Source organism: Euleptes europaea, chromosome 12 (assembly GCF_029931775.1).
Source record: "Euleptes europaea isolate rEulEur1 chromosome 12, rEulEur1.hap1, whole genome shotgun sequence".
Classification (NCBI taxonomy): domain Eukaryota; kingdom Metazoa; phylum Chordata; class Lepidosauria; order Squamata; family Sphaerodactylidae; genus Euleptes; species Euleptes europaea.
The window spans coordinates 15,880,168-15,893,469 of NC_079323.1; the positions used below are offsets into that span (position 1 = coordinate 15,880,168).

Sequence of the window (13,302 nt, forward strand, 5' to 3'; positions counted from 1 at the left end):
TGACAGGATCCTGGGATAGGTGAAGGCTACCACATGTGCATTTAGCCTTTGCCCATCCTGGCTGCTAAAATCATGCCAAAACCCACATAAATGAGCCCTTGATGACTACCATAAATCAGTTACCAACCAAGGGCACTTTCCCTCAAACACTCAAATAGGCGGTCATCTATCCACTACTCAAAAAACCATCCCTAGATAAAAAATGTTGTTGATGATTATCACTCAGTCTCTAATCTCCTCTTTCTAGGCAAAGTGATCGAGAGAACAGTAGCAGATCAACTCCAGGGCTTCCTGAGTAACTGGCGGGCACCGGACCCTTTCCAGTCTGGTTTCAGGCCGGACAACAGGCTCTTGTGGCCTTAGTTGATGACCTTTGCCTGAATGTAGACAACGGTTGTGCGTCTCTGTTGCTCCTCCTGGATCTGTCGGCAGCCTTTGACACAGTAGACCATACCATCCTATTGAGGTGTTGGAGGCAGAAGCAACTATCATGGGATGTGTCCCGAGCTGTTTTAATCATTCCTCGTGAATCAGACTCAAAGAGTTGTTGTTGGAGGCTAGCTATCTTCATTTTGGGAGTTACCTTGTAGATCAGTTCTTGTAGGTTATCCGGGCTGTGTGACCGTGGTCTTGGTATTTTCTTTCCTGATGTTTCGCCAGCAGCTGTGGCAGGCATCTTCAGAGGAGTAACACTGAAGGACAGTGAAGGACAGTGTTACCTTGTAGAGTTCTTCAGGGCGCAATCTTATCTGCCATGTTATTCAACCTCTATGTAAAGCCTTTAGAAGAAACCATAGCTTTGGAACTGGGTGTCATCAGCATATCAATATGGGAATGACAACCAGCTTTACTTCTGTCAAAATCCCATGGTGATGCAATAGAGGTCCAGAGCTGCTGCCTGACTGCAGCGATCAAATGGCTGAAAGCAAATAAATTGAAACTAAACCCAGGCAAGATGGAAGGGATGCTAGGTTGAGAAGGCGGATGTCTTGAAGGACTTTTGATAGGGTTCAGCTAATACTTGCTGACTCAGATAAGAACCTTTGGGTTTATAGTGGATCCAGCATTACTTATGGAGAACCAGGTTAATGCAGCTGCAAAAAACTCTTTCATCCTACTCAGTCTAGCATGCAAGATGGCCTTGATTAGACTACTGTAATGCATTCTAAGTAGGTCTCCCTTCAGAGTCAATTTTGAGACTCAAGTTAGTTCAAAACGCTCCAGCTTTATTATCAGGAGCGAGGTGGAGCATGCATATCACACCCATTCTGCAGCCACTTCACTGGCTGCCCATCAATTAATGGGTTCAGTACAAGGTATTGACTGTCACATACCAAGCCCTTCATGGACTTGGTCCTTCCTATCTGCTGGACCATGCTCTCTCCCTATGAAGAAGAAGAAGAGTTGGTTTTTATATGCCGACTTTCTCTACTGATTAAGGAAGAATCAAACCAGCTTACAATCACCTTCCCTTCCCCTCCCCACAACAGGCACCCTGTGAGGTAGATGAGGCTGAGAGAGTGTGACTAGCCCAAGGTCACCCAGCTGGCTTCATGTGTAGGACTGGGGAAACAAATCCAGTCCACCAGATTAGCCTCCGCCGCTCATGTGGAGGAGTAGGGAATTAAACCCGGTTCTCCAGATCAGAGTCCACTTCTCCAAACCACTGCTCTTAACCACTACACCACGTTGGCTCTGCCACACCAACTTTACTCATCCCAGCAAGGCCTTCTGCAGGTACCATCCTGCAAATGGGCAAAATCGATAACCGCCTGAACTCGTGGCATTCTCTGTTGTAGCCCCCACCTTATGGAACGGCCTCCCTGATGAAGTTAGGAAGGCTTCCAGTCTCCTGGCTTTCTGCAAACTGTGCAAAATGGAATTACTCAAGAGGGAATTTTGTACAGGTAAATAGAACTGTACTGTAATGCAATGAAATGGTCAGAAAGTTGCATTGGTAAAGGGAGAGGGAATGTGACCTACCCCAGTGTCTTGCTACCAGACACTGTTAAGTATGCTCTGGACTAGGTAGTTCCTCCACCGCTTAATTTATCGTGTTTAAAAACTCATGCTTTGTTTCAGCTCTGTTGGAGATTGCTGTTTGTTTTCAGGTTTCTGTAGCCTAAACATTATTGTATTTCTGTTGGATGTCCCATCCTGTTGATTGTACTTGATTTATACTGTGTAATCCGTTTCAAGCCTCAGCGAGAAAGGTGGACTGTCAATAAATAAATAGCCAAGTTCATCCTTGTATATCCGGAATAAGTCCATTGCTTTTAAGTAAGACTATAAGTTATGGTCGATGCCATTCATTTCGTCTGGAAACCCGACTCTTCGTTTGTTTGCTCTGTGGCATTAATAAATCTCAAAGATTGTAATCTCTCATTCATATGTAATTGTAGTGTGGTATGTTTGAACTTTGTGTTGACAAGTCTGAAAATAGACGAAAGCAAATGTGCAAATAGTGTAACCCAAACAGGGACCATGCGTTTTTTTGTGCGAGGAACTGTAGAAAGATTAGTCAACAATAAAGCATTGTCCGGGCGAGTCAATTAAGCGTGTAGGTTTAGCGAGCTTGAGAACAAGCCCTAGCATGTGACTCTATAAATAACAATTTCACAACAAAAACAAGCTTGATAAGTGGGCCATAAATCTGGGCAGCCAGCCTACCATGCATTTTTAATGTCAGCCCTGGCTGTTGCATTACTTTGGATCAGCTGTGGGGGAGGGGGGTGAGAAAATTATGGGTAGTTGGAGCTAAATAAACTACCGTTGGGGTCCTCATCTTTTTTGCATTGTTCTGGTGTGTGAACCTGCTGTGTATGACGTGCTTCCACCGTCGGATGGTGCATATTATGGGTTTTTGCTTTTAATCATAGAATCATAGAGTTGGAAGGGGCCGTACAGGCCATCTAATCCAACCCCCTTCTTAATGCAGGATCAGCCTAGAGCAGTGATTCCCAAAGTGGGCAGTACCACCCCCTAGGGTGGGATTACCTAAGGGGGCACTAAGAGGCAAGGGGACAGCAAGAGACACTGGAGGTGAGCCCCTTCAACTATGTTGTTCGCTAATTTACAATAGATCAAGCTATGGCACCATGCTGGCAAATTTGGTGGAAACTATCAGAATTTATTTCCAGACTTTGAAGAGCTGGTACCACTGGATCAAGTTCATCTGTTTTGTTGAATAAATTTAAACTAAAAAGTTTTAATTTGATTTTGAATAGATGTGCAATTAATTGTTACTGTTTTGATATTTTATTGTTATTATTTAGTGAGTCATGCAAACCCCTATTTTGAATAATGCTTTTTATAGGATGGGGGGCTGGGGTTGAGTTTGTGGAACCAAGGGGGGGGTGGCCCAAAAAGTTTGGGAACCACTGGCCTAGAGCATCCCTGACAAGTGCTTGTCCAGCCTCTGCTTAAAGACTGCCAGTGATGGGGAGCTCACCACCTCCCTATATAGCCAGTTCCACTGTTGAGCAACTGTTTCTGTAAAAAAAAAATTCCCTAATATCCAGCCGGTACCTTTCTGCCCACAGTTTAAAACCAATATTGCAAGTCCTATCCTCTGCTGCCAACAGGATCAGCTCCCTGCCCTCCTCTAAGTGACAGCCCTTCAAATACTTTAAGAGAGCAATCATGTCCCCCCTCAAATGCCTCAATCAATTACAGTGCTAAGTAGGATCTAGTATCTTTTAGCTGTGCAGCCATGCAACTTTGACCATAAAGGGGGTTACCTGACCTAATCTCCCCTTTCCCCAAGCAAAGCAGTTCGGAGAGGCGGCAGGCTTGGATTCTGCTTTAAATTGGCTGTGTGGGTAGAAGCTCTCTTCTTGTCCCCTTTCTTTAAAGATACTTTCTCTGCAGATGTGCCAGGTGAGAGCTGAAAATGGAACTGCACCTTCGGTTCCCTCAAAGACGTGCACTCCCTTTCACTGTTGTATTTTGTCTAACATTCACTGTTTGGAAGTAAGGAAGAAAACTGGGGAGGAAGAGCCCAGAAGGGCAGAGGTGATACTACTGAGGGAATAGACACCCCTGCAGTAATCTGATTATTTGGATGGGCGTACTTCACTTGCTCAGTCTGTGGATTTAACTACACTGAGGCTATTGTACTTTGGTCACACTATGAGAAGACAGGAGTCACTGGAAAAGACAGTCATGCTAGGAAACGTTGAAGGCAGCAGGAAAAGAGGAAGACCCGATGTGAAATGGATTGGCTCTATAAAGGAAGCCACAGCCCTCAGTTTGCAAGACCTGAACAAGGCTGTTGACAATTGGACGTTTTGGAGGTTGTTAATTTATAGGGTTGCCATGAATCGGAAGCGACTTGATGGCACTTAACACACACAAGAGTATAGTGTAGTTAATCCCTCTTGCCTGACCATAGTGACTGTTGTCACCAATTACCTCCCTGCTGACATAATAACAAGACTGTGTTCATCACCTTAAGATCTAAGAGCAGGCGTTTGGAATAAATTCCTGTATATAGTTTTGGACTGAGGGTTAACCAACAATCCAGACATGGCAGAGGTAATAATGAGGGTTACTTGGGAGGGAGAACTCTGCTAAATCGGATTTGCATTCACCCTGAAGAGTCTCAGGTTTGCAGAATGGTTGCCACTGGAGGCGGAGTCAGCCACAAAATGATTGCCACAGCTTAACTTCAGTAACACAGTTCGGAGGTAACGAGATGGAAGAGAGAGTATGACAACCCATGTGGCTCAGTGGTAGAGCATTTGCTCGGCATGCAGAAGGTCCCAGGTTCAATCCCCGGCATCTCCAGTTAAAGGGACTAGGCAAGTAGGTGATGTGAAAGACCTCCGCCTGAGATCCTGGAGAGCCACTTTCCGGTCTGAGTAGACAATACTGATGTTGATGGACCAAGGGTCGGATTCAGTACAAGGCAGCTTCATGTGTTTATGTGGATCTTGGTTTGTGGGGAAGAAACCGCCTCCGTTTTGTCCCGGTGTCTGCATTTAGATGCCACGACAAATTAGAAGTCTTCGGTATAAATCCCGAACAGTATTCAGTTGTCTTCTAAGCACGAGGAAAGGAAACAAGCAAGCCCTGCCATCAACCAAGTCTGTGCTTGTTTCAGACAAGCAGAGATTCGTTTGCAGTGTCTGAACACACCTTGTGGCTGTAACTCTGTGGCACCCTCAGTAAAATTGGTGAAGCCCTGGCATTAATCTCAGCGTTAATCTTCCCCTGTGGCAGGTTCCTTCCACCCGTGTGTTTCCTGGTATCTTTAAAATGCAATCTGTCACAATTTCTTGATTAGCCTTTATGGTGGCAGATGTGTAGTGACTTCCAAGTCATGAAGTCGCTCGCTTGTTGCCCCAGTTCTTGTTTCTTCTGTCTCTGGCAAAGGAGTTGGTGATGGAAACTGTAACGTGAGACTCGAGCTGGACAGGGAGCCAGAGATTTGCCTCTGAAGAGCAGACTCTGTATTAAAAAAAGTGAGAGCCAAATTCCTTTGTAAACAGCATGTAGCAGGCGATCCAAAATATTTAATTTGGCTCTTGAAGAGCCTGGGATAAGTCGCTGATAGGTTTTTCCACAAATACACATTAGTTTCATCAGTTGGTCTAAATTAGCAAGCATTTCTCCCCGCCCCCGCCCCCCCCAGCTTATTGTGAGGTTGCTCTCTTGAGCTCTTTTCCAGTAAAAGAATTAGTTCGTTACTTGGTGTTTTAATAAATGGCATTAGGGAAAGCGAGTTTAAACCTTCATGTTGCTTCTTTTTAATGAAGACTGAAACCCAGGGATTTCCCCCACCCAACAGTGTATAAAAGCTGAACTAGGAAAAATGAGATGGTATCAAATAAGAAGAAGAGTTGGTTTTTATATGCCAACTTTCTCTACCACTTAAGCGAGAATCAAGCCGGTTTACAATCACCTTCCCTTCCCCTCCCTACAACAGACACCCTGTGAGGTAGGTGGGGTTGAGAGAGTTCGGAGAGAACTGTGACTAGCCCAAGGTCAACCAGCTGGCTTCATGTGTAGGAGTGGGGGAACCAACCCGGTTCACCAGATTAGCCTCCCCTGCTCCAAACCACTGCTCTTAACCACTACACCATGCTGGCTCCCAGTGATTCATAAACTACAGCCTGCAGTTCATTTCCAGGTAGCCTGCAGAATTGTGGTGGATATGTGTGGGGGTGGAGGGACCACGACGGGAAAGCTCCTGCCAGAATGAACAATGACAGTTTTGGTCTTTAGAAAGCACCCTCTGGGCTGATGAAAGTTATGTTATAAAACATGTACAAACCTAGCAGTGCCTTATTTACTCCCTAGCGGTGACGGCGCTGGCATATGCAGAAGGAGCTTTAACTCAGTAGTCTTTCTGGTAGCCTCCCGTGGGGCATCCCCCTGTTAACAGAAATTAACGTAAGCGTTTGCTTGCAAAGAACAAGCAAGCTGGAACAATACATGGAACTTTTTTGGTGGGGGGTGGTCATCTGCAAAATACGTTAATGGTTACTGCATCATCCCATTCTTACGGCACTTACCGAAATCTGATTACAAACCAAAGAGGTTGAGCTGAAAAATGCTAAAATTACAAATATATAAATTTTAATAAGGCGCACATATAGATTAAAAGCATAAAACTCCTAGTAAAGACAAAAACTAACACATTCAGTATATACAAACATGTACAACTGCGATGTACAATCTTTCATTGACCTATATGAGATCAAAAAAGGACCACCGAAATCTGTTGTTCCAACTGGCTATAGGGTACAATTGTGTGCAAGTGCTGTTAACTTTGGGCACCTTCATAGAATCATAGAGTTGGAAGGGACCACCAGGGTCATCTAGTCCAACCCCCTGCACGATGCAGGAGATTCACAACTACCTCCTCCCCCCACACCCCCAGTGACGCCTACTCCATCCCCTTCCTCAGGAGGCTTGTCTATGCAGCACACTTCTTTTTCCCAAGGAGGAGTTGCAATGGCTTCATGAAAGCAATCAGATCCCCTAATCCTGAATATTCGTCACAAGAGTTTTTTCTGTTTCTGGAATTCAGAGTTAAGTGGATTTGAGGAACTGGAAACCAGGCAGGTAGCGATGCTTCACATTGTGACTGTGATCTTTTTTCTATAAGGAGAGAGAGAGAGCGCAAGTATCATTTCGTGTAGGCTTGCTTGATTGTTGGCAGAAGTATTATTGGTTTTTAACCAAACATAAGAGTATAGAGAGCCAGCATGGTGTAGTGGTTTGGACCGGAGGACTCTAATCTGGAAAACCAGGTTTGATTCGCCACTCCTCCACATGAAGCCAGCTGGGTGACCTTGGGCTAGTCACAGCTCTCTTAGAGCTCTCTGAGCCCCACCTACCTCACAGGGAGTCTGTTGTGGGGAGGGGAAGGGAAGGTGATTGCAAGCCAGTTTGATTCTGCCTTAAGTGGTAGAGAGAGTCGGCATATAAAAATCAACTCCTCCTCCTTCATTGTTGAATGTAGTTGCCTTTTTACAGTGAACAACCTTCTAAAAAGCAAATGTTTCCATTTCTGCTTGTTTGACCGGACTTAGGAAGGAGGTCATTTCCTGCAGAAGATGCATTTCCTTGCATATTCCAGATATTCTCTTGGAGTCCACAAACAAAAAGAAGTTCTTACATAGATTGTAAGAATCAACGAAAACTTGGACCGCTGTACACTTTCCCCTGGCCCAAAGAATTCCTTAGCACTCGTTTTCCATATGCAGGCCATACGTTCTGTGCTGAGGCCTTGCTTATTTTTTTATTCCCTTCAAATGAAAGTAGAGAGGAACCTGTATTGTTGGTCTGCTGTCAAAAACCTCTGGCAGAGGTTCTAAGAACTGCTGTGGTAGGCCCATGTGCTTGTTCTATCAGGCCAAAGCAAGATTTCTTTTAAAAGCAAGTTCTCATATCAGAAACCAGCATTTGAAACTCACCTTGTGTTTAGAAGTGAAATGCTTAGTATAAAGCTATCTAATTGGTGTCTGTACATAAGATTAACGTGAATCACCATTATTGAAGTAGGCGCAAATTGTAGATAGGCATATTGATTCATTTAAAAAAAAAGTAGTAGTGTGAATTGTTTTAGTTTGAACCAACCAGTTTATCACAAAATTATGAGTGCAAGCCTTTGAGTTCTCCAGAGCTCTTCATCAAGCTGGACTTATGTACATAAGCTGGACTTATATGATGGTGGTTCCCTGACCTGGATAGTCCAGGCTAGCCTGATCTTGTTAGATCTCAGAAGCTAAGCAGGGTCGGCCCTGGTTAGTATTTGGATGGGAGACCACCAAGGAAGTCCAGGGTCACTACGTAGCGGCAGGCAATGGCAAACCATCTCTGTTGTCTCTTGCCTTCAAAACCCTACGAGATCGCCATAAGTTGGCTGCAACATGACAGTACTTTACACACACACACAGTGGGGGGGATGTTTGCAGGTATCAGGAGCCAAAAGTGTGCAGTTTGTAGCTTCCTTAAAACGGAGACTCAAAAGATGTGGGCTTTTTAAGGTTTTAAAGAAGAGGTTAGATGGCCATCTGTCAGCAATGCTGATTCTATTACCTTAGTCAGATCATGAGAGGGAGGGCACCTTGGCCATCTTCTTGGCATGGAGTATGGGTTACTTGGGGTGTGGGGGGGAGGTGTCATTGTGGATTTCCTGCATTGTGCAGGGGGCTGGACTAGATGACCCTGGTGGTCCCTTCCAACTCTATAATTCTGTGGCTTAATTAGATTACACGATATTGATGCAAATGAAGTTTCAGGATGCTCTTAAAGGTTTCTGGGATGAAGAAACCAAAATAGTTTCTCCTTTTGAAAATGTAAACACCAGCACTTCATCAGAATGTGTGCCCCCACCCCCAGTTTTATTTGAAGAACACGCATCCCTGGAAAGACTAAGAGCAGCAGAAAAGAATGGTAATTCTTGCATGTATGAAGATGATGCACTAGGTAGCAAGTCAGCTGAATCCAAAATGGGAAGTACTATCTAGTGATTTAAGGCCATGTGAACTTACAAGCAGAGTGTCATTAGAAGATCCTTCTCTTTCAGTTGTAGAAAACTTAGGACCCACCAAAATATCAGAAAACAGTGAGCGTTAGCTTGCAAGTTCCCTAGACGCCTTAATAAAGCTGCAACTGAGAGCTCTGGGCAAAATTTGTCTGCCTTCAGGTTCATGTCTGAAACATGAAAAACGAAGGGAGGATAAACTGCTTAAAATACACACAAGAACGTTGTGGTCTTTGTAAGATGCTGTCCTATTTCACTGCTGGCCGAAGATGTATTTGTGTTTAAAAAAGGAATAAAGATTTGTTGATGTTCAGATGACTTCCCCCCCCTCCCCCCCACCGCTTTAAGGCTTTCTCTTACCATTTTTGTTGTACTCTTTTTGTAACGTCATTGAGATTGTGGTGAGTTAAAACTCATTGTTCTCTTTTTTTGCTTTGTTTCAGTCACATCGATCAGACAACAACATGGCAGGATCCACGGAAGGCGCTCCTCTCCCAGATGAACGTCACGGCCCCCACAAGCCCCCCTGTGCAGCAGAACATCATAAATTCAGCATCGGGTAAGGAGAAATCAACAGATCTTCAAAGAAGTTGCCACAAGCAGCTTGGCCTCTTATAATGTACACATCGCTGGGGCATGGCCTATCATTACTCTCTGATGCTCCATATAGAAAACCTATCTTGCCTCTCCCCTGTAATTATAATATAGTGACATTTCTGTTATGTGGGTACAACGCCCAATCAGAAACAGTATGTGTTTGTATCATTAAAAAGGAGGTCACAGTGATAGGAAGTGAGATGTAATTTATGAAAAAAAATTAGGCATTGCCTCCTTATTCCTGTAAACCTCTTCTGTCTCAGTGTTTGTTAGAATTGCGTTCTTTCTCTGCTGTCTTTTTGTTTTGCTGAGCAAGCCATGTCTGCTTTCTGACCAGAAACCTACTGAAACCATCATCCATCCCCCCCCCCCCGCAACCTCTATTTTATTTGGAAACAATGCCCTTAACCTCTCCTGCTGTCTTTTATCTTATATCACTTCCCCTTAGCTCTTTCCCAGCCTCTCTCACCTCAGCGCAAACCTTGGGCGTAACAGGAGGGTGTTTCCTGTGTGTCTGATGGCTGGGTTATACCCTTGCCAGGGCTAGAGATGGTGAGGGTGAAAGAGGAAGAGATGGTGGAACAAGGAAGGCCGTCCTTAAGAGCTGGGAATCAACGGGGGACTGTTATGGTCCCCACAGAAAAGATGAGCAGATGGGATATGTTTCTATCCCTCTTTGTGGTTCAGCGTGGTGTAGTGGTGAAGAGTGGTGGACTCTAATCTGGAGAACCGGGTTTGATTGCCTGCTTGCCCACATGAGTGGTGGACTCTTAACTTGGTGAACTAGGTTTGATTCCGTACTCCTCCACATGAAGCCTTCCAGGTGACCTTGGGCCGGTCACAATTTTCTCCGAACTCTCTCAGCCTCACCTACTTCACAAGGTGTCTGTTGTGGGAAGGGGAAGGGAAGGGAATTGTAAGCTGGTCTAAGTCTCCTTCAAAGGAAGAGAAAATTGGGGTATACAATCAACTCTTCTTCTTAATGAGGGTCTAAGAGCAGAAGAATGTAATCTGAAGAAAGGGGCTGTCTTGTGCTGGCATCCTCCACCACTTTTTTAAGGTCAAAATAGGGAAATGGCTACCTGTAACACTGAATGTGGAGTAAAGGACTACTACTTACCTGCACCTAGAGAGCCAGCATAGTGTAGTGGTTAAGAGTGGTGGACTCTAATCTGGAGAACTCAGTTTGATTCCTGACTCCTCCGAATGAAGCCTGCTGGGTGACCTTGGGCTAGTCACAATTCTCTCCAAACTCTCAGCCCCACCTACCTCACAACGTGTCTGTTCTGGGGAGAGGAAGGGAAGGTGATTGTAAGCCGGTTTGAGACTTCTTAAAGGTAGAGAACATTGGGGTACAAAAACCAACTCTTCTTCATCATCTGGATGACATCTCTTGCTGTTCATTCATCAGGGGCACTCATGTGCCCGGGTAGTACTTGCAATGTGCTTTGTGTGAACGTGAGCTGAGAGGTGATGTAACAGAAACAAGCATCTAAGAATCTTCCTCCAATTTTGTGTTTGGTTTGTTTCCACTAGGCAAATATAAAACCATGCAGTGTGAATTATAAAATAGTGAAGTTGGAAAATCCAAATTCCATAATTGGTAGTTATAATCACACTGCAGATTTGGAGTATATTTGCATTTGTTATGTTTTCTGATGTATTCTGTTAAAGATCCTGATCTTTTGAAATGTGACTGTTTTGGCAGGTAGTGGAACAGCTTGGTAGTCCAGAACTATAAAATAAATCTCTGGCAGCTACAGCTTTTGATATGGGTACTTAAAGGGGTTGAGTGGTGATGGGAAAATGGGCCAATTGATGGAGAGCTCCTTCAGTAGTATTTGCATCATCTGTCTCAGGGGTCCCCAATCCTTTTGAGCCTGTGGGCACCTTTGGAATTCTGATACAGGGTGGTGGGCACAACCACAAAATGGCTGTAACAGTAGGTGGAGCCAGTAACATAATGGCTGCTGCAGGAGGCGGAGCCAACCACAAAAAGCCAGGTTACATATAACTCTAATAGTAACCCTTCAACTTTTCTGGCAGAAGCTCTGTCCAGCAGGATGCATTTTAATCTACACAGCCAATCAGAAGCCTTGCTAGGTAAAAGCCCCACCCACTTTCTAATAGTAGTTGGTGGGTGCCAGGAAAGGTGTCAGCAGATGCCAAGGCACCCACGGGCTCCATGTTGGGGACCCCTGATCTCTCTGTTAGATAAAAGTAATGCTTTACAATTCGAAGAGTGATTGACGGGGTGGTAGGGCACACACCTAGAACCAAACCAGAAGACCAGTTTGAGAACCACTACAGTAATGTATCCAGTAAAAGAAAAGTCCACCCTGATTTTATTTGAAACTGGGAAAGTGGTGGTGCTTCCTGGTAGTACATTGTGGTGTATAGGATGTGTGTGCTTAGTAATGCATATTGCTAATTTACAACCGTTTCTTGGTGTCTTAATAGTGCTTCTCACAGATGTCAGCTAACAGACAACTTGCTGCCTTGCTTAAGTTTAAAAGAGAATCTAGCAGTTCATGATTACCAAAGATTTATGAAGGGGGACTGTAAATATACATTGGAAAATTAATGGATGGGCCATAGCTGTTTGCTGCACGAGTGGATTGAAGGGAAATCTTCAACCTCTTGTCTAGAATTTAAACATTTATTTTTATGTTTACTTATCATATGTTGTAACTGGACACACAACTTTTTGTTGCTTGCACACTGTAATCTTCAGTGTGTATGTGGTGGTGCGGTGTAGTGTAAAGAGTTTTACTTGATGAGTTCTAACCCATACTCTGACATGAAACTTACGGGATCATTATGAAGGGTGGTGGTGGAGAAGGGAACAATATATGCAACCTTGCACTCTTTGGAGGGGAAGAGTTGGATAATAGGGAGAGGTTGTGGCTCAGTGGTAGAGCATCTGCTTGGCATGCAGAAGGTCCCAGGTTCAATCCCCGGCATCTCCAGTTAAAGGGACTAGGCAAGTAGGTGATGTGAAAGACCTCTGCCTGAGACCCTGGAGAGCTGCTGCGGGTCTGAGTAGACAATACTGACTTTGATGGACCAAGGGTCTGATTCAGTATAAGGCAGCTTTATGCGTTCAATAGTCAACTTTTTAAAAAGTACATATTGTGGCATCAATGCGCCTGAGGATTTATGCTCCAAAAAAGGCAGGTCCCAGACCCAACTATTTATTTTATTTCCTCCATTTATACCCCACTTTTCTTCCCGATGGCCATCCCAAGTGTCTTACGGTTTTGTCCCTTTCCCCATTATATCCTCACAATAACCTTATGAGGTAGGTTAGGTGGAGTGTGTGCAAATGCCACCCAGCAGAGTGGAGATTAGTTTGCAATAGTCAAATAGCTTAGTTTGTAAACAGTTGAAAGAACAGAGGTAAGAGGAGGACACATTAGGGAAGGGGGAAGGATGAGAGATTTGTGACTACATTTTTGTTCCACGTTTTGTGCTAAAGATGGTATAGTTTCTCCGCCACACTTTATCTCCACCCTGTGAGGCAAGTCAAGCTGCAAGAGCGAGTTAATGTCTCAGAGCCGCCCATTGTTCTCCGTTGCAAGTAGGAATTTGAACCCAGAACTTGCATTTCATAGTCCAGCGCTTCAGCTATGATACTACGCTGCACTGGCCTAATGTGAAGGAGCAAGTTACACATGAGTTTTGAATTTGTTGCTGACAGTTGGATG

At 44.4% G+C, this 13,302-nt stretch overlaps 1 protein-coding gene across 1 annotated transcript in view; it reads left to right on the forward strand.

The window, feature by feature from the left end:
- The window catches only part of YAP1 (Yes1 associated transcriptional regulator), a 117,133-nt gene that overhangs the window by 59,757 nt on the left and 44,074 nt on the right, over nt 1-13,302 (forward strand). Inside the window, exon 3 of the mRNA XM_056858120.1 lies at nt 9,442-9,557. Coding sequence (XP_056714098.1) covers nt 9,442-9,557 — 116 coding nt within the window. The remainder of the gene's footprint in view (nt 1-9,441; nt 9,558-13,302) is intronic.